This window comes from Diplotaxodon limnothrissa, linkage group LG16 (genome assembly GCF_057381915.1).
Source record: "Diplotaxodon limnothrissa isolate DT_005_m linkage group LG16, D_limnothrissa_male_GT1.1, whole genome shotgun sequence".
In the NCBI taxonomy this organism is placed as follows: Eukaryota; Metazoa; Chordata; class Actinopteri; order Cichliformes; family Cichlidae; genus Diplotaxodon; species Diplotaxodon limnothrissa.
This window is the reverse complement of record NC_140611.1, coordinates 39,948,007-39,971,838: the sequence shown is the minus strand read 5'-3', so window position 1 is coordinate 39,971,838 and position 23,832 is coordinate 39,948,007. Positions and strand designations below refer to the sequence as shown.

Here is a 23,832-nt window from a genome sequence, read left to right as displayed (position 1 = left end):
ATAGATATCAGAGCCTTAAACAGGCTGTTAAGCTGACTCGATGTTTCCTCAGAGCTGACGTTTTTCAGCCCTGCAGGTGGAGATCTGCTGAACTTTTGAAGGACCAGAAACACGGGAAAATTCATTGCAAGCATCAAACGTACTCGAAGCGAGTGTAGCGTGGACATGTTGATGGTGTATATGAGTTAAATGCAGTGCAGTGACAGCGAGCTGAGTGGGGGGGTCTGTGTGCCAAACGTGTTACTGATGCGAATCCAAAGCAGAACAACTTCAAGGTGAAACTGTTGCTCAACAAAGGGTGTCGGCTCACCGCCCTGAGTAACGACGTGCCAGCCTTCACCACCGCAAGCACACAACTACAGGAAACGGTGTCTGTGCGATCTGTGCCTGAGGAGGGGAGGGGAAGTGTCCTTCAGCCTGCAGAGACACGCCACTGACACAGGCGCACAACTGTTTAACTCCTCTCTGGAGGGGAGAGGGAGGGGAAACGGGAGGACAAAGGAGGGGGGAACAACTAAGCTGTAGTGCCTCTTCACCTCACTGTACAATACCTTGTGCAATACTTTTTGTAAATAGTCAACAGTGCAATAGACTCAATACTTGAAATGTGCAATTCACTTGTATTTTTATTTTTTATTCCTATTTATTCTATTTATCCCCTTCGTATATTTTATTTATATTTGTCTCTGTATTTATATATGTGTGTGTGTGTGTGTGTGTGTGTGTGTGTGTGTGTGTGTGTGTGTGTGTGTGTATATATATATATATATATCTATATATATCAATTCTGTAACTGTAACTTCGGTCGTTGCTGTGCTTTTTGGAAGTCGAATTTCCCAGAGGAACCCACCCGAGGGATTAATAAAGTTCTATCTTATCTTATCTTATACTTTTATTCCACAATCAGAGAGAAAGAAACAGAGAGAGAGTGCAGGACAGACAGACAGGTGACAGTCTCAGGTGTACACACTGCTACACAACAGCAGGATTTAGTGTTTGTGTTATTACGAGTGTAAACAAGAAGAGTTCCAGATGGTGCAGTGGACACATGTGTGACTGCTGTGATTAAAGCATCTTTCTTTCAGCTTAACGAGTGAACCGTCAGCTCGTTCAAACACACGTTAAAGTCCGTTTGGCTCGACACCACCGAACACAGGCAGCAATGTAACACAGCTCACATTAACAGTGCAGTGAATCCTGCTTGTGCCGTGATGTTCAGGACTGCAAACCGAGCAGCATCACTGACTTTCAGCTTGTTGTGTTTGTGGATATATGACTGACTTTAATTATCCACAGAATCATCAGATTCTCTGTAAGATTAAGGTCGACTATCGAACGGCGTATAAAGTAAAGGCTTTAAAACAAAGTTAGTACAAACGTCACTAATGTCACATAACTTTGCCGACATGTGGCCAACAGCAATGTTTTAATGTTCTTCGTTATTAAACAACATAAATAAGTGACATAATATTCAGTACTTACTTTTAAAAGTTTACTCTTCGGCCGCTCCGCTTCAGCCGTCTGCCACTTTTTTCCGAAAAAAATATCCACACCCACCACCACGCTATGAATTGTGGGATAGATTGGGTCACGAAGGCTACACTGGACCCAGCCTTCAAATCTGGGGAATTGAAGGGCGCATTTGTCAACCGCATTTTGAGGACTCTTCGAATTGGGACACCCTTCGTCGCGTCGCTGTGACACAATCGGTCTACAAATGCCCACTCCGAAGCATGCGGTCCCTGAATTGGACACAGCTAAAGTGTCATAAGAAAGTGCGTTGCTAGGAGTGATTGGAGGCAGATTTCATTTCAAAAGACTACCAAGCAGAAGCCTTGATAAAAGCGTGGTTTTGTACAAACTGTGCAAAAAGGAGTTTGGATACCACCGAAGCACTTCCACCTTATGGTACCATCTAAATGCAAAACCTGTTGCAGCGGGCACAGAAACTGTGGGAGCTGTTAGCGCTACCAGTCGAGTACCAACAAAAGGTGTCGGCAGCCCAAACTTGATGAGATGACTGGCTTCAGGACCAAAACTAGTAAGTCAACATTGGACAAACTTACACAATGGATTGCTCTGGGCTGTAGACCACTATCAGTGGGAGAAGATAGGGGGTTAGAACATGTGCTACAGTTAGCGTCAGGTGGTCCAACTTTCCAACTGCCTGAAAGACTATTTCAAGTAAAATTCAACAGCTTTATGACACTGAAAAGCAAGATTACAGACAGCACCTGCTAATATGGAGGAACTACACCAGGAGCAAACAAGTCTGGGGCAACAGAAAGAGCCACTCACAGAGGATGTTTCCACACGGTGGAGTTCAACACTGGATGTGGTTTCTCTCTACTAAAGAATCAAGAGGCTGTTTTTGCTGCTGTAGACAAACAAAAGCACGAGCTGGTCATTTTAACTCCATCAGAGCTGGTAAACCTCCAAAAGCTGGCAGCTGTACTTGAGCCATGCAGGTAAAGAAAACTATTCAACTTATTGTTACGGTTTCTTCAAAAAGGTCTATAGTTGACAGTTACTGTGGAGATGAATAATGCCCGCTGCAGTGCTGGTCCAGTCGAGCAGGGACCCACCCACAGCTGTCTGTTCAAAGCGTTTGTTGTCATGTGTGCAAAGAAAAGCATTTTCTTTCTCTGCTGTCCACACACAGATGCTGGTTAATGTGTACAAATAGATAAAATACAAATAGCATGGATAAATGACCTGATGTGCAAAAATTATTATTACTGCTAAAATAGGTCAGCTGTTCAGGAGTCTGATAGCAGTGGAGAAGGAGTCTGTTAAGTCGAGATGTTCTGGATTTCACACTTGTGAACTTTCGTCTCGAGGGCAGAAGAGTGAACAGTCTGGGGGTGTGTGGGGTCTTTGAGGATGGAGGCAGCTCTGGACTCTGCGATGGTAGATGCTTATGGTAAATAACACACCACTGGCAAAAAACAGTGAAAGGATCCCAGACGACAAGTTTTTAGTTCAACATACAAGTGACGACCTTTGACCTTCATCGGGTTTTATTTAATTGTGTCAGAGAAAACATCATGTTCTCTTCATGCAGCTGAGTACAGTCAGTGTTTAACTTTATCAATAAACAGCTGCAGCTTTCACTGACAGCACATGTGGTGCTTTAACCTTGTTGTCATTAGTTTTGCAGTCAACATGTGAACATGATGGATGATCTGTCTGCTGTCACTGGGTGGTGTTGAGGTCTGAATCTGAGGACGGCTCCTGCAATCACAAAGAGAACAGAACCGCCACAAACTGAAATATAAGGTTTATCCCTCAGATCTGAAATACAGCTGAGCCTCTCTGTCCTCACACACTCAGGATCTGAAGCTCTTCTCTTACATTTATTCAGTTCTACAGTTCTGCTGACAGAGAGCTGTTTATTAAAATAAGCCTTATATACTAACAGATTTTCCAATATAATGTTCACCTTTGAGTTGTCGGTGCTGTATAAATGGAGATCTGCAAAGATGAGATGGAGCAGGTTTGAGTCCTGGTTCAGTCTGCTGCTGCATCCTGGTCACAACACACGGAGGTGTTATCAGCAGTGTGTGACCTGCTGCCTGAGAACTGAGAAACAAACATTAATGCTTTCAATTATTTCTCCTCAAGGATTTAAGCTGTACAGAATACTGCACGTGACTGTGAACATACCTCACTAACAATAATTCAGACTGTTTTTTTAACCTGAATATTTTAAACAAAAGTCATAAGTGGAAAAATTAAACATACATTTTAACTTAAGCTGTCAAGTGGCCGTAGTTGGTATCAGCACATAAATATTGGGCTTTGGTACAGTTATATGATTAATTAATAATTAATGGGGGTTACTGAAGTGCAAGCTTTTTTTATAAGTTGGTCTTTCTGTCCTTACAGATGTGACAGGAGACAGAAAACATGCTGCTGTTTGCACATATTTAATAATCAGCTCTGCACAGGAGCTGAAGCAGAGTCCTGTTGCTCTTACAGTCTAAAAGTACAGTAACGGTAGTTAGTTAGTAACTGAGCGGCCCGGGGCGTTTCTCTTCATTTCCTTAGTCAGGGTAAATTCATTCACCTGCTCGGATTAGCTAAACGCACTTTAAAAAACGAGTTTCTGCTAGCTAGCTAGCTAAGGACGTTAGTTACGGATTAGCTTACAAACACATTTAACTTACCTCTGTTCTGTCGGGTAGTCCAGTTTACTGAAGAACACGTCAGGCTGTCTGTTTGAAACAGTCAGGACGCTGGAGCTCCTCTCGGCATCCACGCTCTATCTGCTACTCCCAAACAGAGAGACGCAAGTTTATCCGTGACTGCGAGTCAGAAGTGTTGTGATGATTTTTAACAGCATTATAAGTTTAATTAGAATCAAACTTAATAGAAAGGAGACCAACTGAACACAAATCAGTGCGATGAGAACTACTGATAATGTAAGAAAGAATTTTTGGAAAAAATTATCTGAGGAGAACTGTTTTATATCAGCCTGACCCCAGTCCCATCCGCTAACATGGAGGAGGCGGGGTTTAGGACCTATACTCCAGCCAGACACCAGGGGGCGATAGAGACTTTGAAGCCGATCAAAGTTCACCCAGGCCCGAGTCCATGAAAGCGAGCCCGATACCATGGCTCACCATGGCAACGGTGGGATAAGGAGCAGAGCCTCCATTTGGAGGAAGGCTACGTTTAATGTTAAGAGCAGCAGAGTTACCACAGCGGCCCGTCGCCATGGTGAATCCCGGTGCCACAGCTCCATTGATGATGTCATTCTTTACTCAGGGCTGGTTTCCCTCTCAGCAGCGCTCTGTGTTACCATGGTAACTGACTTTAAAGCTGGCTCACAGTTAGTTTCTCTCAGCTCAAACCTGTTTGAACCTGAATCTTCTTTAAGATGGCGCCGGTGAGGTCGGCTGCCGTCACGACTGCTCCGACCACTTTTTCTTTGTCTTTGTTTTTTAAGTTAGTTTTCAGCGTTTCTAAATCGGCAAAATCATCACCATTGGGTACATTAGGTATGACAGTGACACTCTTGTTTCTATTGGTTTACAATGTACTCACAATTCGAAGTTTTTAACTCCGGATCCGAGCTGGCCGAGTGAGATCTCGAGGGAGAACAAAGGGAAGCGGCGGCGGCGGCCTAGAGGGAAGCGAGCCGGCGTCAGGAACAGGCTGAGAGCTCGTGCACACCGCACACCTCTGCCTAGCATCCTGCTCGCCAACGTCCAGTCACTGGAGAACAAGCTTGACGACCTCAGGGCCAGGATAAAGTTCCAGAGAGACATTCGGGACTGCAATCTCCTCTGCTTCACCGAGACATGGCTGAACCCAGCGGTGCCGGACCACGCCATCCAGCCGGCCGAGTTCTTCTCGGTTCACCGCATGGACAGGACACGGGACTCGGGGAAGTCAAGGGGAGGCGGCGTGTGTTTAATGGTGAACAACAACTGGTGCAACAGTGCGAACGTTGTTCCTCTCACACGCTCCTGCACACCAAATCTGGAACTACTGTCCATCATGCGTCGTCCTTTTTATCTACCTCGGGAATTTACATCGGTCATTGTAAGTGCCGTTTATATTCCACCACAAGCGGACACGGTCACCGCCTTATGCGAGCTGCATGAGGCACTCACGCAGCACCAGACACAACACCGGGACGCTGCGCTTATTGTGACGGGGGACTTTAATAGCGCCAACCTCAAACGCGCAGCGCCGAACTTTTATCAACACATCACCTGCCCCACCAGGGGTGAAAGGACACTGGACCACTGCTACACTACGGTCAAGGATGGCTACAAGGCACAATCCCGCCCCCCGTTTGGCAAATCTGATCACGCCGCCATCTTCCTCATGCCAAAATACAAACAAAGGCTGAAACAGGAAGTTCCGGTTCAGAGGAAGGTCGCGCGCTGGACGGATCAATCGGTGGCCGCGTTACAGGACGCACTCGATGACGCAGACTGGGGCATGTTCAGAAACAGCTCCGACGATGACGTCAACGTGTTTACGGAAGCGGTTGTGGGATTCATCGGGAAACTAGCGGATGATACCGTGGAGACAAAGACTATCACAACGTTTCCCAACCAGAAGCCGTGGGTGGATAAAACCATCCGCGACGCTCTGAGATCCCGCACCGCTGCCTACAACACGGGACTCATGACGGGGGACATGGACCCGTACAAAGCCGCGTCATATAACGTGCGGAGGGCGGTGAAAGAGGCGAAGCAGCGCTACGGGAGGAAACTAGAGTCACAACTCCAACAGAGTGACTCTAGGAGCCTGTGGCGGGGACTAAGGACAATAACGGACTATAAAGCACCAACAACCGGTATGACGAACGCGGCCGTGACTCTGGCAGACGAGCTGAACACTTTCTATGCTCGCTTCGAGGCTGCAGCTAAGGTCTCCAACAATGCTAGTGTTAGCGGCGCTAACGGCTGCAGACAGGAAGATACTGCCAGCACCGGAAACGTGCTCGTCATCTCCGAGCATGAAGTAAGGAGAGCCTTCAAGAGAGTGAACACCAGGAAAGCAGCAGGACCAGACGGCATCCCAGGTCGTATCCTCAGAGACTGCGCATACCAGCTAGCTCCTGTGTTCACTGAGATATTCAACATCTCTTTATCTCAGTCGGTGATCCCCACATGCTTCAAAGAGTCCATCATTGTTCCTGTCCCGAAGAAACCCCACCCTGCTTCTCTCAATGACTATCGCCCTGTAGCCCTCACCTCAGTAGTGATGAAGTGCTTTGAACGCCTGGTCAGAGACTTCATCATTTCTTCACTACCAGACACACTGGACCCACTACAGTTCGCTTACCGTCCAAATCGTTCCACAGACGATGCCATCTCTCATCTCCTCCACACATCACTCACTCACTTGGACACTAGAAGGGGGAATTATGTTAAAATGCTCTTCATAGACTACAGCTCTGCATTTAACACCATAATTCCCTCCACACTCACCACCAAGCTGGAGCATCTGGGACTCAGCTCATCTATGTGTCAGTGGATCTCCAACTTCCTAACTGGCAGACCACAGGCAGTAAGGATGGGCGGACATGTCTCAGCCTCCACCACTCTCAGCACTGGAGCCCCCCAGGGGTGTGTTCTGAGCCCCCTGCTGTACTCTTTGTACACATATGACTGTGTGGCCACTACCAGCTCCACCACCATCATCAAGTTTGCTGACGACACCGTCGTGGTGGGCCTGATCTCTGATAACAACGAGACGGCCTACCTGAAGGAGATTAGGAATCTGGAGAACTGGTGCCAGAGGAACAACCTCCTTCTAAACGTCAGTAAGACAAAGGAGCTGATAGTGGACTTCAGCACTAAGCAGGAGAGGAACTACCAGACCCCCGTCATCAACGAGTGCCCAGTGGAGAGAGTGGACAGCTTCAAATACCTCGGAGTTCACATCACGCAGGACCTGTCATGGTCCTGTCACATCAACACCGTGGTGAAAAAGGCCCGACAGCGTCTCTACCACCTCAGACGCTTGAGAGACTTCCAACTGCCCTCCAAGGTGCTCAGGAACTTTTACTCGTGCACCATAGAGAGCATCCTGGCGGGAAACATCTTAACCTGGTTCGGGAACAGCACCATGCAGGACAGACGAGCTCTACAGAGGCTTGTGCGGTCAGCTGAGCGCACCATCCGCTCCGAGCTCCCTGACCTGCACTCAATCTACAGCAGGCGGTGCTGGACCAAGGCCAGGAAGATCGTGAAGGACCTCAGCCATCCCAACAACAGACTGATCTCTCTGCTGAGGTCAGGAAAGCGATTCCGCTCCCTGAAGACCAACACAGAGAGACTGAGGAGGAGCTTCTTCCCGCAGGCGATACGGTCTCTCAATCACACCACCACACAGTACTGACCCACACATATGGTTCTTACACACACACTGGACTTTCTGGACTTTGGTTTTGCACAACACTGGTCACTATATTCTTCATTTCCGGTTAATACTTGTACAGCTGCTGTTATTGTGTATATATTTATTTAGATTTAGATTTCTTCATACATTCTTATATAGTTCTATATTGTGTATTTTGTTGTACAGTTATTTTATTTTCAACTTTAATTTATATATTTATCTTTATCTTATTCTTCCCAGTTAAATTTACCCTTCATTCTAATTTGTGTTGTACAGTTATTTCATTTTTAACCTTAATTTATATTTTATTCCTTCCTAGTTAAATTTACCCTTTTTAATTTTTCATATTTATTTCCTATCTTATTCATAGCCTTTTCCTTTTTTGTTCTCTTTAGGTCACGAGCAGTTGTCCAAGCATTTCACTACATATCGTACTGTGTATGACTGTGTACGTGACAAATAAAATTTGAATTTGAATTTGTATTTGATTTGAATTTGAATCAAGAAAACATGTTTCAGGTGGACCACGCCCCCTGTGTCCACCGTCTGACAGGTAAATAAGCCCCGCCCTCGTGATTCTCAGACTTACGGCACATATTGCGTGGTGAAGGTGATGGCGTGGGTCCCTGCAGCGCCCGGCGGCCAGTCCCAGCTCAGCGTGTAGTTGGTGTTCAAGGTCTTCGTGATGACGTTCTGAGGAGGCGGCACCTCGGATCCATCGGCTCCACCTGCAGGACAAAAACAGAGTGACACACATTCATCTTCTGTTTGTATAGAGATTGACAGACCACGTGATTTTCGCGCATTGCATGCCGGGAACTCGTGGCAAAACAATCCAAGTACTGCATCAAATGCAAGCATTTGCAGCACCGCAAAACGTTCATTCTTCGGTTCCAATAAATTCTTGCTTTTTCTTTGTCCCCTAAAAAAGTTCTGTACAAAACGAAGGAGAACAATGCCGGTCCGTACAAAGACAGACTTGATGAAAAGTCAAAGAAAAGATACGAGGAAAAAAAATCAAACCAGTGAAAGTGTTAGATCCTTACGAGCACACAGAGGGACAAAATACGTCAGCGTGCTGCCCAACTTTCACCACGCTCATATTTATAATCATACGGTTCTTGGAGTGAGTGCATACACTCATGAAGTTTAGTAACTTCAGGTCACTGCAACAAGCCCAGGTACAGTTTACCGACGGATGGGTGCAGGACCTTGAAATGAATCGTGTAGAACGAAAGACCATCGTACGAACAAAGGTAAGTTTACCAGTCTCACAAATCGTCGTCATAAATACACATTCGTTAACCGTTTATTAATATAACCTTTGAGCTCAACGGTAATTAATTAGCAGTGGAAATAATTTCTGGTTCATCACAGAAATGTAGCAGTGACAATAATACTGTATGCTGTAATCGTACTGGACAATTAGTGATACAAAACAACTGTTTTATCCTGTGAATAAAAGTATATGTTTTTGTCAGTGTACCATAATAACAGAAGCGAAACGCAATATTGTGTCAGGACAATTCACTATTTATGCACAATAAATAAAGGAGCATAGCGCGACAATTTCTGTTCAGCGCCAGACTTGCTTGTAACCTATGTCACCAATTATGTTATGAAAATGACGTATTAACTACTACAAAACTCTGACCTTTGTGTGAATGCTTGGAGCAGACTAACCTGTGAGCTGGAGGGTTCTGAGACGTTATATTTGCTCTTTGAATGGCTGCAATCCAGGCCACCCGTCGCGTCTTTGTTACTTCGGAAACATGGCTCGAACAATTTCTCTTCAACGACGTAATCCGATAAAAACACTCTCTTTACCCGTCGGCTTCCTGTGGCTGTCATGTGACCGGCTATTGCAGTTAATAATACAACAGCTTCTTGACATTTTTTGGGTTTCTTATTATCGCTGTGTAACTGAGTTCAATTGAAAGCCTGCGTGCGCTAGTACCTCTTGCCACAAGTTCCCAGAATTCTTTGCGGTTTTACCCCTGAGTGACGTCACATTTTCAATCTCTATTATAAGAGCCATCCAACCCCAGCTGTTAGAGGGCGGGGTCCAAATAAAAAGAGATATCAGACAGGACCGATCAATGAGGATTCCTCAGGCCTGATGCTAATTATTGGTAATCAATCAATCAGTAATCAAATCAGGCTGATGTTTCAGGACTGATTCCTGTGAGGCCGCGCTGACGACACACTGAGCTGAAAAGATTTCTGTTTCTGTCTTTGAGAAAGTAAACATGTGTGTGCAAGGCTCTAGACATGTGACCTACTTCCTCAAAGGTGCGACTGAAAAAAAATCGTAGGTCACAAGACCGCGACCAGCTGAAAGAAGAGAAAGTCTCTGTGTGGTCAACAACAGACACACGTTGTGCTCATATCGTGGTCTGAACCAATCAGAGATATTCACTCTGTTTGCCAGGTGTGCCTGCTGCTTGTTGCACAGGGAGGAGAGGGGTGGGGCAGGGAGGAGAGGGGCGGGGCAGGGAGGAGAGGGGCGGGGCAGTGGGGGATTGGCTGGAGTGGGGTTAACAGTTTGCATACTATGCGTTCTATATCGCTCTCTCTCGCACTCTGAGAAAGTCAACATGTGTGTGCGAAGAGAAAAACAGAAATCTTTCCAGCTCAGTGTCGTCAGCGCGACCTCACAGGAAGTAGTCCCGAGACATCGGCCTTTCAGGCAGCAGCAAACAGGTCGTCAGAGGACGCCGACATGAGGTTTAACATTGCCTACGATATTCCCAAAGAAGATGTTCCGTTCAAAGTTCAAATGGCTTGAAAATAAACCCCACCTCCAGTAATGATGTCACATGCACCCAGGTTACAGGTGTCATCGCAGACACATGGGGAAAAGGACAAGTTACAGAAGTAAACGTTAGTCTATAGCCCTGCTGTGTGTGTGTGTGTGTGTGTGTGTGTGTCTGAGGCTTTGTAACACGTGCACACGCAGCAGATCAGCTGCCGCCATCTTGCCTCTAGTCTCGGTCTTCAGGTGTCCACAGGTGGTCATTGTGACCTCAGTCTGGGACATGAACCCCGTGTTTGATTCCCTCCCCAATTATCCATCCCTAGGTCCTATAACTAACTGAGGCTTTTATTTTGAAAAATAGCCATCAACTTGTCACATGACCCTTATGTTGTTCCTTCGTCCTCAGCTGCTGGCCCCGCAGCTGTAAATCAGGTCCACGTGGCTGTGATCAGAATAGAGCTGTGCAATATGACCAGAATAGAGCTGTGCGATATGACCAAAATCTCACATCCCGATATCAGAATTCTATCGTCCTGACAACGATATAAATCACAAAAATGTAACAATTTCTGTAAATTCTGTGAATCTCGGGCAGCTCGACTTGCGTGAAGTGTTTCCAGCTGCGCGTCCTTTACCCGGAGTCGAGTGTTTTAACGATGCATGAAACGATACATTTTTTTCTTTGTGAGTATTTATCACAGCCTGTTCTGATGTTTGAGTCTAAGGTTGATTTTTTAGCACCTGACGGCTCTTTTTTACTTCTCATCGTAAATAATCTGCTCTTTCACGTGATTCAGTTTATTTTGAAAAGTCTCAACAGGATCTTGAGCTTTATTGTGAAAGGTTTATGTGGAACATAAACAAGCGGACACGCGATGCTGTTACTGTCGTTGTTGCTAACGACAACGCATAAAAACAGGCGCTTGTCCGTCCGTAGTGTGGTTATATTAAATATAAGAGAAAGAGAACTTTAATAAATGAATATAGCCACTACAGTGACATCAGAACCATGAACACATATTGCTGTAAACAGTTTATTTTGCGACACCACGAAACAAACGATAGCGTAAAATGAAACGATCGACGTTTTTATATCGCCATCCAATATTGATTGATTGATTGAATCTTTATTTTGAACATGTTGAAAAAGTATAAAAAAAAAATAGAATTAAAAGAGACAAATGAACAAAGCAAACAAAAGGAAAACGAGCAACCACAACTCCAAATAACGTCCATGTTCAAAAAGGAGCAGGAAGAAGCATAAGCTTATTTAATCCCACCCCTTTTCCACTATCTAGTATCAATAGACTACAGAAATACCTCCTTGTAATTACATTATATGTTATGTGTAATTTTTTTTTTTTTTAATATATACACATATATGTTTCTATCTATCCATACCTACGTATATACACACATACGCACATATACACATTTTCAATAACCCCATTAACACCTGAAGGATACACAACCTACAATTTTATATATATTTAATATATATATATATATATATATATATATATATATATATATATATATATATATATATATATATATATATGGTTATATCAAACAGCCCTAGATCAGAATAACAATAATCGTATCAGCCACGAAAACAAGCGTCTGCACATCGAGTAAAAACACCAGCACAGCGTCTGCCGAGGAACAGGAAGTGCTGCGACTAACCTGACCGCACTGGGAGTGAGAGTGATTATTTACCCAGCAGCCCCAGGGACAAAAATAAAGCACAGGTGTTTCTGAGCAGAATAAAAATATGAGCGAGAAAGCATTTGTGAGAGTGAAGGAGGAACTGTGGATAAAGACCGAGCTTCCTATGGGCTCAAAATGTGGTCATAAATATTTTGTACTTGTAAATCAGTTTCGTATGTGTAAAAAAGATTTGTGTGTGGACTTAGCCAAAAAAAACCCTGCACGTTACAAATACGAATTTTGACCCTATTTTTCTTCCTTTCATCTGATTTGTGATTGACATGACATTGACCAATGTAACTATCCAATCAGAGAACAGATGGGTTTGGCTGTCGGAGGGACACTTTTTTGAACTGCAGGTCCTTGAAGGGTGATACAGTTTGAAGCTGGAGGATCTCTATATAAAAATCCGATAGCAGCTAGGTCCCCTAACTTTCAGCAGCTGTTGAAAGGATAAAGTTGTGGTATATCAGTGGTTAGAAACACCATCATTACTTTAGGATTAGTTTAACACAAAGTCAGGGCTGACCCGGGACCATTGCTGTGAGTCACAGTGCGCAGCATAAAAGTCCTTTCACATCGGACGCAGGATGTGCTGCTAATGCTAACTGCTAACTAAAAGCCAAGGATCCAGAATTTGTTGCTGGCTGCTGGGCTCTGTGTGCAGCAGCTCTACCTGTACTAGATGCACCTGCTCCTTGTCTTTTCTATCTCTGACTTTATGTCCTCTACAAGAGTTTGGTTTTTTTGCTGGTTCTTCAAATGTTCAATAAAAACATGTATGCTAATTCATAACGAAGAAAGCTTTGTAATGAAGACTGTCATTTCCAAAACACTGCCCCCCCTCACCCCGCGGTCCGCAGTGCTGTTGAAGTCCCTGTATTAAACACGTAGTCCTGTGACACAAAAATCACCAAACTCAGACAACCAGACTGTTTTCCTTCGTGGTGATGAAGGAAAACGCTGGGTTGGCATGTAAAAGGGCATTTATTCCCTTCAAAGACCTGCAATTCAAAAAAGCGCCCCTCGACAGCCAAACCCATCTGTTCTCTGATTGGATTGTTACATTTGTGATTGACATGACATTGACCAATCAGATGAAAGGAAGAAAAATAGGGTCAAAAATCCGTACTTGTAACTTGCAGGGGTTTTTTTCTAAGTCCACACACAAATCTTTTTTACAAGTACAAAATATTTATGACCACATTTTGAGCCCATATTCATGTTTCAACGCGCTGCCGCTGTGAAATCACTGACTGTGTGGGACAGAACTGACTGATTTGATTTTCTCACCACTTTTACTCTTTTATACACAGCAGAGCTATTTGTACGCAGCAGAAGGAATCTAAAGGAAGCATCACACAGCTGCTCACAGCTGCTTTAACAAACACAGGCCGAGTCTTCAGACCGGGACTCCTGCAGTGGCTTTAAAGCTGACTCGATGTTTCCTCAGAGCTGACGTTTTTCAGCCCTGCAGGTGGAGATCTGCTGAACTTTTGAAGGACCAGAAACACGGGAAAATTCATTGCAAGCATCAAACGTACTCGAAGCGAGTGTAGCGTGGACATGTTGATGGTGTATATGAGTTAAATGCAGTGCAGTGACAGCGAGCTGAGTGGGGGGGTCTGTGTGCCAAACGTGTTACTGATGCGAATCCAAAGCAGAACAACTTCAAGGTGAAACTGTTGCTCAACAAAGGGTGTCGGCTCACCGCCCTGAGTAACGACGTGCCAGCCTTCACCACCGCAAGCACACAACTACAGGAACGGTGTCTGTGCGATCTGTGCCTGAGGAGGGGAGGGGAAGTGTCCTTCAGCCTGCAGAGACACGCCACTGACACAGGCGTGGCCTCAGACTCACAGTGAAACTCAAGTCATGAATCAGAGAGAAACACACCGAGGCAAAGTGAAATGAAAGTGAATCCACACAACAATCAGCAGCTCACACAGCACCAGAGTCTGCACACAAATACTAGAGACACACTGACGGGGAGAGCTGTGCGTTACAGCAGCAGCCACCTGAAACAGATCAGTACTAAACCCATGTGACCACTGGGAACCTGTCATGACAGTCATGAGTCCTGCAGGTTCATCCAGGCTGACCGACTCTAAATGACTCCCTGTAAAACTATTATGGCTACCGTTAAACCATAAAGCACCACCAAGCCTCACACTGGCCGACTGTCAACCAGTTATCAACCAGTTATCGACCAGTTATCGACCAGTCACCCTACACTGCACGAGCCGACCCTCACACACCAGTAGAAGCTGTGATCACTAAAGGGAAACACACCTGTTCAGAAGGGTTAAAGAAATCTGAGCTGGCAGCAATCACTTCAGAGTGTCGGGTCAGGACACTTGCAAATGTTCAGATGTGAGAGGAACAAACAGGCAGAGTCCAGGAATAAAGTTGTCATTCTTTGTATTTTCAATTGAGAATGTGCCCGCAGCTGGGCGAGATAGAGTGTGTGTGTGTGTATGTGTGGTTTCTGCAGACAAAGCATAATAATACAATCAATTAGGAATCAGATTACATAATAAACATAAAGATACAACTGAGGTGTACTCAAGTACAGTATATAGCTAAATAAGCTGACATTATACTTCAGCCTGGTTACATAAACTTAAAGTCAGACATTATGCATTAACACACCGCATACAACTATGCACTGAAGGCAACTGTACATTGGTTTATCATCTGTTACACGGAGCACAGAATCAACAACACGATAACAACGAATCTCTCTCCTAGAAGCTAATTAGTAAACAAATCTGTTATGCTAGCGAACTACCACTTGTACATAATGTCACATAAACAGAAGCAGAAACTGCTGGTAAGTCATCAAATACACTCATGGCTGAACACCAACACAACTGAGTGAAGTAAAACATTAACTTACGGTCTTATGAACGCACACACTGTCCGTTGTTTGGCTGCCGTTTGTCTCTGAACTAAAGTTGCGGACATGCACCCCGATGGTGCATTCAGGGGGCATAGGAAATCCCATACACAACCCTAACCCTTTTGTACAGCCGCCCCCAAATTTGGTGTACAAATTTGACCTTGATGGAATGTCCTCTGCACCTAAGCAGAATCCCGGGGTAGAACAGGCAACCTGATGAGCCGGGCCACCGGGCGAGTGTAAGTTCGGTCCTTTACTCGAACGACTGCAGCTCTGACACGATCATCGGCCCCCGGTAGGATAGTTTTCACAGTTCCTACTTGCCAGAGCGCTCGTGGGGTCTGCTGATCAACAATGAGAACCACAGATCCAACTGCAATGTTGTCTGTGTCCTTGTGCCATTTCTGCCGTGGTTGCAAGGTGGGCATAAAATGCCGTATGAAGTGCTTCCAGAATTGGTCAGCCAGGACTTGAGTGTGTCTCCATCTCTTACGACTGAGCAGCTCGGATTCTGGATAGAACACTTGGGGTAGAGAGCAATCTGGCCGCCCCATCAACAAAGAGTAGGGCGTGATGGGATCTGGGTCTGCGATGTCTGAAGAAACATAACCCAAAGGCCTGGAGTTGAGTATACTCTCCACCTCAAGCAGGACAGTCCTCAGCACTTCCTCTGACACTATCTGCGCTCCCAACGTGGTGCGCAGAGCGGTTTTCACAGATCGCACCTCTCTCTCCCAAGACCCTCCAAAGTGTGGAGCACTAGGGGGATTGAAACAGAATCGGATCTGTTCTGCTGCCAGTTGCTGTCTAAGATCTGGCGTTAGGGCGATGAATGCTTCTTGTAGTTCCTTACTTGCACCTCGAAAGTTAGTACCCTGGTCCGAACGGAGTTCAAACGGCTTCCCTCTACGGGCTATGAACCGTCTGAGTGACATCAAGAAGGAGTCAACATCCATGTTTACCAGCAGATCCAGGTGAACTGCTCGAGTAGTAAGACACTTGAAAAGGATGCCCCACCTCTTTTCTGTGCGCCGACCCACTTTAATGAGCATAGGGCCGAAGCAGTCCATTCCAGTCGAATAGAAAGCAGGTCGGAAGAGCCTCAAACTTGAGGGCGGCAAATCTGCCATTTTCGGGACCTCTGGTTGACCTCTCCACTTCTTGCATTCGGGACAGTAATGCTGATGTCTTCTGACTGCTTCTCTCCCCCTTAAGATCCAGTATTTCCGGCGCAACTCAGCGAAAACACGTTCAGCTCCCGGGTGGTTGAGCTTATTGTCACATCGCTGGATTAGAAGCTTCGTAACTGGGTGAGCAGGCTCTAGAAGTACAGGGTGTAGTACCTCAGGGCTCAGGCCTTCGCATCTGCGGAGTCGACCTCCAACTCTAATCAAGTCAGAAGCCTTGTCATACTCAGGAGTGAGGGTAATTAGCCTGCTACTGGATGGAATCAGCTTCTCTGATTTAAGTAATGTGAATTCTCTCGGGAAGCTCTCCATCTGAGAATGTCTAAGCAGGGCCAGCTCTGCCCTTTTAAAGTCATCAGCCGCCCCGTGCATCACTCGAGCAGTGGCTTTCAGGAGTTCCTCATATGTGCTGAACTGTTTGATGTCAGGTATCGCTGGACTAGCGGATCCAGTAAGCAGACCACAGAACACTGGCTTCTTCAGCTCCTCCACTTCCTCCTTAGCTTCTCCCACCGGTGCTTGTGGCCAAAGGCTGGGTGGCAGCTGAAGAAATGGTGGCCCCCGGCTCCAGCGATTCGCACCAGCAAGCTGAGCCACAGTTTTCCCTCTTGTGATATCGTCTGCTGGATTGGTTCCTGAGTCCACGTACCGCCAAGATGCTGCAGCGGAGAGTTCTTGTACCTCTGCAACTCTGGTTCCCACAAAGACTTTATATCTGCATGAATCTGAATGGAGCCAGTTAAGCACTGTAGTCGAGTCTGTCCAGAACACCACATCTTGGATGTCAAGGGTCAGTTCTTTCTTCAGAACAGAAGCCAGCTGTGCTCCTGTAAGGGCTCCACACAACTCTAGCCTTGGAATTGAGAGTTGCTTCTTGGGTGCAACTCTCGACCTCGCAGCCAAGAAAGCCACCTGGACCTTTTCTTCTCCTTGGTCGGTGCGTAGATATGCCACAGACCCATAGGCACGCTCAGAGGCATCACAGAACACATGAAGGCTCCGATGGCTGTGACTACAATCCGAGCGTGAGTCAGTGTAGCATCTCGGCAGCGTTATCTGTGAGAGCTGGCTGAGTTCACTTTCCCACAAACGCCAGGCGTGGAGCAGATTCTCAGGTAAGTGAGGATCATCCCATCCTCTTTTCTTGTCCCAGAGGTGTTGCACGATGACCTTTGCCCTGGTTGTATATGGAATAAGAAACCCGAGAGGATCATACTGCTGGGCGAGCAGCCGATAAATGTTGCGCATTGTTGGCTCTGAACTGACACTCTGCTGATGCTTGTACCGGAGTGCATCAGTCTTACAGTGCCATACGAGTCCTAGAGTGCGCTCTTGCGGATCGGCTGACTCCTGGGAGAGCCAGAGAACGCTACCCTCTGACTGGGATTCAACTGGTAGGTGGCTGATGACCGTGTGGACATTGCTAGCCCATTGTCGTAGTTCAAATCCACCCTCCAAGAGGAGAGACTGCAGGCGATCCACCAACTCCTTGGCTTGGCCTTCTGATGGGAGGCTCTGCAAACAGTTGTCAACATAGAAATTACGTTCTATGGACAGACGAGCATCCTCTCCTGGCTCAGTGTGTTTCTGGACATGATCTTGAAGTGCAAAGGTGGCGCAGCACGGACTGCATGTAGTCCCAAAGGGAAGCACCTGCCATTGGTAGATGGTGGGTTTTTCGTCTACCTTCATGTCTCGCCACAGGAAACAGAGAAAGGGTTTGTCCTCATCTAGCAGACGGACCTGATGGAACATCCCCTTTATGTCACTGCTGAAGGCGACTGGGTGTTCCCTGAACCTGAGAAGGACTCCCAACAGGCTAGCTCCCAGTGTAGGCCCTGGAAGAAGGCAGTCGTTCAGGCTCTGACCCTTGTAGGTGAAGGAACAGTTGAACACTATCCTGTCCTTCCCGTTGTGGTGCACCATGTGATGGGGGATAAACCACGAACAGTTACTCACTGCGGCCTCTTCCGGTGCAACAGCTGTGACGAAGCCAGCCTGCAGCAGTTTTTGGATTTCCCGAGAGTAGGCAGCTGCCTTCTGTGGTTCTCTGGCAAGTCGTTTCTCTGTACCACGAAGCTGGGCCAAAACTGCCTCTGGTGTAGCACGAAGAGGGGGAAGATTCTTCTTCCACAGTAGTGGGGTGGCGTAGCGATTTACTCCATCAATTGTTACTCGCATTGTCCTTTCCTCAAGTCTCTGAATGGCCTCAGCGTCTTGTCGGGACCTAGTAATGAGCCGCTCACTCCGGTATGGCAAGGTATCCATCTTCCAGAGTCTCTCCACATGGCTGAAGAGCTCAGCTTCTGGTGAGGCCCCAGAGGTGAAGAGACACTGCTGTGGGGTTAGCCGCTGACGTAGGAATCTCGATGGACCCTGTAAAGTCCATCCAAGTCGGGTGTGCACAGCTGCAGGTCCACCTGGAGGACCTAGACGTACTGGCTCCACAGGAGTGAGAAGATGTGGATTATCTGACCCAATAAGCAGAAGGGGCTGTACCTCCTTTATGTCTGGCAGTGGCAGGTGCTTAAGGTGACGGTACCGCTCCTGTAATGCTTTTATCGGGTAACTATGGCGTGCTAGGCCAAGTTCCTTTGCTGTGAAGGCTCGGTGGATCTGGAAGGACTTGTTCGGCTGTGAGGCAGGAGAAATGGAGAATGACACAGCAGCACCATGGATGGTACAGCTATCTTGACGGACAGTGCGGAGTGCTAGGTCCTCAGCTTCCCCGTGCAGCCCCAAGCAATCAGCCGCTTCGTGCAGAAGTATGGTACGCTCTGATCCATCATCCAGTATAGCATAGGTTTCAACCATCTTTGTACTGCTCCTAATGATGACACGACTTAGCTTGAGTAACACCTGACTGCTATTGGTTTGCCGGTCTACGTACAGTGTCTCAGAGGTGGAACTTGCTAAGCATGTGCTTTCCTCTGGTGCACTGGTTGAATCAGAGGCTGTAGCATCTGGGCTGGTATTGACATCATGAAGAACTTCAAGATGTCGGCGCCCACATGGTTTACACTTGGCTTTGAGGTTACACTTAGCTGCTTGATGATCACGGGCGCATCGCCAGCACCTCTTATTCACCTTGATCCACTCTGTCTTCTGCTCCTTCGACAAGAGTTTGAAGTTACTGCACTGATTCAGGTAATGCTGCACTGTATTACAGAATGGACAGTACTTCTTGGGCCTTTCTTGTGCCGCTGACATGTCACCTTCCATCTTTCTCCTGGGCTCACTACCATGGAGAATGGTGGCAACCTTCTGAAACTTATGCTCAGGACGTCTTTCCTTTCGTGAAACTTGCCTCTCCCTGTCAGAGTGGCCGCAATATTGGTCTCCAATTACCTGGACACGCACCTCATACTCAAGCCATTCAGCAAGATGAAGCAGTGTTGGTATAGGAGTGTTGATGGGATTGACAAATCTCTGGAAATTTGCTCTTAGGTCATAAGGTAGCTTAGCTAAGAGGCGAGATACGTGTGAGCCACACCTCAACTCTGTCCGACCTTGTTCTCCCAACTGGTGTAACATACCGACTAGCGCACGGACTTGTAGTGCAAAAGACTTGAAGGCTCTGATGTCACCACTCCTAATGTTGGGTCCATCCATCAGTTTGGTAATCCTTTTTAAGGCCAGATGTTGAGGTTGCCCATACATTTCTGTAAGTGCTCTCATGGTGTCAGCAAATGGGAATGGACTGTTACTGTATGAGTCAGCTACAAGTAGTGCATCTTCACACTTAAGGTGATCTGTCAAGATTTGGAACTTGAAGTGTTCAGGAGCATCAAGTGGAAGTATGTTATCTAGAGCTAGCTTTAATCTTGCAAACTCACGTGGGTCCTCGTGCACAAGGTCGGGGATCGTTGGTTGAGGTCCACGATAAGTCTCTATCGGTTGGGCTCTGCTGAGAGAGAGTGGTGTCTGAGGGCACCCACCTGGTTGCAGGCGATCGGTTGGACACTGTCGGCGGTCATCTGGATAGTTACCACAGCGCCTGTACGGATAACTCGAATCCTGATACCCATATCCATAAGGAGAACGATAGTGACTGTCAGGGCAGCTTGGGTGACCAGGGGTAGGATGCCTGTCATCTTGTCTGTAGTATGGATCATCTTCATAGCAGGCCCCTAGCCTTGGCAATCTAGGAGGAGTGGCAGGCTGACTGCAGTTCCTGTGGCGACGAGCATACACCTCGTCAACCCTTCTTTGGCCTGCATGATACGGTGATCGTCCCCTTGCTGCTGACGCTGGAAGTGGAGAGGGCCTCTCACCTGGTGTCATTGGTGAAAGAAAATCTTGAGATTCAGGGCATGAGTCGACTGAAGGTGATGGTGACTGTGCGCTGCGCTCCCTGTCAAGATCTGCGTCATTTAGACTGTGGGTGAGCTCCTCAATCAGGCCATGCTGGCTGTCCTTTGGATGTTGAGACTCATCCCCAAATGGCACCTGTGGAGCACTTTCAGGCTGATGTGGGCTCTTCTGACCTTTGATTGGCACCAGCTTACTAGTGTGGGCAGGTGTGGTTGACGTCCCATCCTCAGACCGTGATGTGGCATGCTGTGGAGCTAGTACAGGTGAGCTAGAGATCAATTCTGTCAGGCGTTGCACATCTAGTCGGAGTTGATTGTGTTCCTCTTTCATATGATGAATATATTGGAGAATTTCAGGATGAGTAGAATGCTTGCCCTGATCATCATGTGAGAGTCGGTTCTTAGTGAGGTCATCCACTTCATAGTTCTGGAGGTATGATGGCAGCTTGCTATGTCTGTGCGGACGGTCAGACTCTCTGTATGGGTATCGGCCTTCCATTCTGAACATATAAGGCTGAAGCAGTTGCTCACCTCCGGCTCGAAGGACCAAATGTTCAGAAGGGTTAAAGAAATCTGAGCTGGCAGCAATCACTTCAGAGTGTCGGGTCAGGACACTTGCAAATGTTCAGATGTGAGAGGAACAAACAGGCAGAGTCCAGGAATAAAGTTGTCATTCTTTGTATTTTCAATTGAGAATGTGCCCGCAGCTGGGCGAGATAGAGTGTGTGTGTGTATGTGTGGTTTCTGCAGACAAAGCATAATAATACAATCAATTAGGAATCAGATTACATAATAAACATAAAGATACAACTGAGGTGTACTCAAGTACAGTATATAGCTAAATAAGCTGACATTATACTTCAGCCTGGTTACATAAACTTAAAGTCAGACATTATGCATTAACACACCGCATACAACTATGCACTGAAGGCAACTGTACATTGGTTTATCATCTGTTACACGGAGCACAGAATCAACAACACGATAACAACGAATCTCTCTCCTAGAAGCTAATTAGTAAACAAATCTGTTATGCTAGCGAACTACCACTTGTACATAATGTCACATAAACAGAAGCAGAAACTGCTGGTAAGTCATCAAATACACTCATGGCTGAACACCAACACAACTGAGTGAAGTAAAACATTAACTTACGGTCTTGTGAACGCACACACTGTCCGTTGTTTGGCTGCCGTTTGTCTCTGAACTAAAGTTGCGGACATGCACCCCGATGGTGCATTCAGGGGGCATAGGAAATCCCATACACAACCCTAACCCTTTTGTACAACACCAAATGAAGACTTTGTTGACATGATGTACTCACACGTGTACGCGCGCGCACAGCTGCGGGCTGAGACGAAGCTCCTTTAATCTCAAATATATTTGATTTGATTTATATGAAGTAAAGCAGCAGCACGGACCGAGGCTAGGATGCTACGCAAACGCAACCAGGTGTGGGACTTACCGCAGAAGAAGAAGAGGAAGCCGTGAAGGAGAGCCACTCTGTGGCGGGGGGCGGCGGACATCGCGCTGTTGAGAGGACCCACGGACCGAGAAACTTCCACACCGGCAGACACGGGACGTCTGTAATTCGTGGAGCTCTGTTCCTGCGTTGTTTTCAAAATAAAAGCACGGGCGGGGCCTCCACCACTCGTTACCGTTCCCCTCGCACGTTTTATTTCTCCGGTTTCAGCGTTTTTGCTTCACAACTACAGCGGGCAGTTTACTTTGTGCACTAACATGGAGTCGAGTCAACCAGCGCCACCTCTGGCCGAGTGCCAGATCAACCTGTGACACACATCTGCAGCACGTTTGAATTCGTTTCATGCACATTTGTACCTTTCAATTGTGTCTGTCTGTGCGTCATGGGAATAAACCTTTGAAAAGAATGAAATGATGTCATATATTTATTATCAGCCCACATTTGTACAAAATGCCAAATTATATACACAAAGTCATAAGAATCACCACCCTTCTTCATCATGATATCAATACTTTTGCCCATAAGAAAAATGTCGTGAACAAATATATGACACACTAATATTTCACCAGTGTTGTAACATCACATCCTGCTACTTATTCCTGCGTCTTTTAGGATCTTACAAAGCTTCAAACGACGCGTCGACTATTAAATCAGTCGTCGACCATTTTGATAGTCGACTAATCGTGACTAGTCGACTAATCGTGACTAGTCGACTAATCGTGACTAGTCGTGGCAGCCCTAGTATGCACGCTGTCCTCAACAGCCATACTGAAACTGTCACAGTTCCAACGTCAGTAGGAAACACAGCCAGATAAACTTTTCAGGACAAACGAGACACAAAAGGAATTTTACTGGAAAGCAAAGATTGTTTCAGGACCTACAAGTTTAAAAGATTAAACCAGCAGCTCCAGGGAAGGTGACACAGATGCCTGTGAGAAGAACACCACTAAACCACTTCATACTGGGAGCTGAGGGATCAGGAGCTCATACCCAGGAAAATATGATTTTAACCCCATCCTGCAACAACACAAGTAACAGTGAAGAAAAGAAAACTTTGCATTTTCATCTCATGTTCCAATTACAACTTAGATGTGACAAAATAGGTTTTAAGATCAGGTGTAGAGGTCAGTTTGTTTTATAAATGATTTAGATCATTTCATTACAGATCATGAAACTAAAATAGACTTTGTTTAAGAGAGTGAAGAAGAAACACCCAGTGCATCATGGGAATCCCCGGCAGCCTACGTCTATTGCAGCATAACTAAGGGAGGATTCAGGGTCACCTGGTCCAGCCCTAACTAAATGCTTTAGCAAAGAGGAAAGTTTGAAGCCTAATCTTGAAAGTAGAGATAGTGTCTGTCTCCTGGATCCAAACTGGTTCCACAGAAGAGGGGCCTGAGAACTGAAGGCTCTGCCTCACGTCTCAAAATAAAGTTTTTCTGGTTCTGAGTAAAACCCTGAAACTTCCTGTGCTGCTGAAGTTCTGCATTTCTGTGTTTTCAGCGAGGATGTGGTTAAAAGTGTTTGTTTTTTTGTCAGTAGCCTGTAAAAAAACATGTGATGTGATGTGACAGCTGACCTTTAGTCTGAGAGCCGGACCAAAAGAACAGCCC

The 23,832-nt window shown here is 46.3% G+C and overlaps 2 protein-coding genes and 1 long non-coding RNA gene across 4 annotated transcripts in view; all 3 read right to left on the bottom strand.

Annotated features, from left to right (window-relative positions):
• LOC146616698 (interferon alpha/beta receptor 1a-like) overlaps positions 1-22,291 on the bottom strand; it is a 29,151-nt gene extending 6,860 nt beyond the window's left edge. The window contains exons 1-2 of the mRNA XM_085374698.1: positions 22,202-22,291; positions 8,456-8,594 (exon numbers count right to left, since the gene is read on the bottom strand). Of these exons, the coding sequence (XP_085230824.1) occupies positions 8,456-8,594; positions 22,202-22,262 (200 nt within the window). The 5' untranslated portion in view covers positions 22,263-22,291. The remainder of the gene's footprint in view (positions 1-8,455; positions 8,595-22,201) is intronic.
• On the bottom strand, positions 3,186-4,251 carry LOC146616700 (uncharacterized). The gene is made up of 3 exons (XR_014906957.1): positions 4,170-4,251; positions 3,443-3,582; positions 3,186-3,234 (listed from the first exon to the last, which is right to left on the bottom strand). It is a non-coding gene; the product is annotated as an uncharacterized LOC146616700 (long non-coding RNA).
• On the bottom strand, positions 14,635-22,002 carry LOC146616699 (uncharacterized). 2 transcript variants are annotated; one of them, XR_014906956.1, is made up of 2 exons: positions 15,234-21,875; positions 14,635-14,822 (listed from the first exon to the last, which is right to left on the bottom strand). XR_014906956.1 is itself a non-coding variant. In XM_085374696.1 (2 exons), the coding sequence occupies exon 2, from the start codon at positions 21,242-21,244 to the stop codon at positions 15,419-15,421; it is 5,826 nt and encodes a 1,941-aa protein (XP_085230822.1). In that variant the 5' UTR covers positions 21,245-21,480; positions 21,892-22,002; the 3' UTR covers positions 14,635-15,418. The 2 variants fall into 2 exon arrangements, 1 of the variants encoding a protein (XP_085230822.1); XM_085374696.1 differs by adding an exon at positions 21,892-22,002 and having other exon boundaries at positions 14,635-21,480.
• Positions 22,292-23,832: the final 1,541 nt, after the last annotated feature.

What these genes read in the sequence shown, in the direction of transcription:
- LOC146616699 (XM_085374696.1), bottom strand. Translation starts at nt 21,244, where the DNA reads ATGTTCAGAATGGAAGGCCGATACCCATACAGAGAGTCTGACCGTCCG.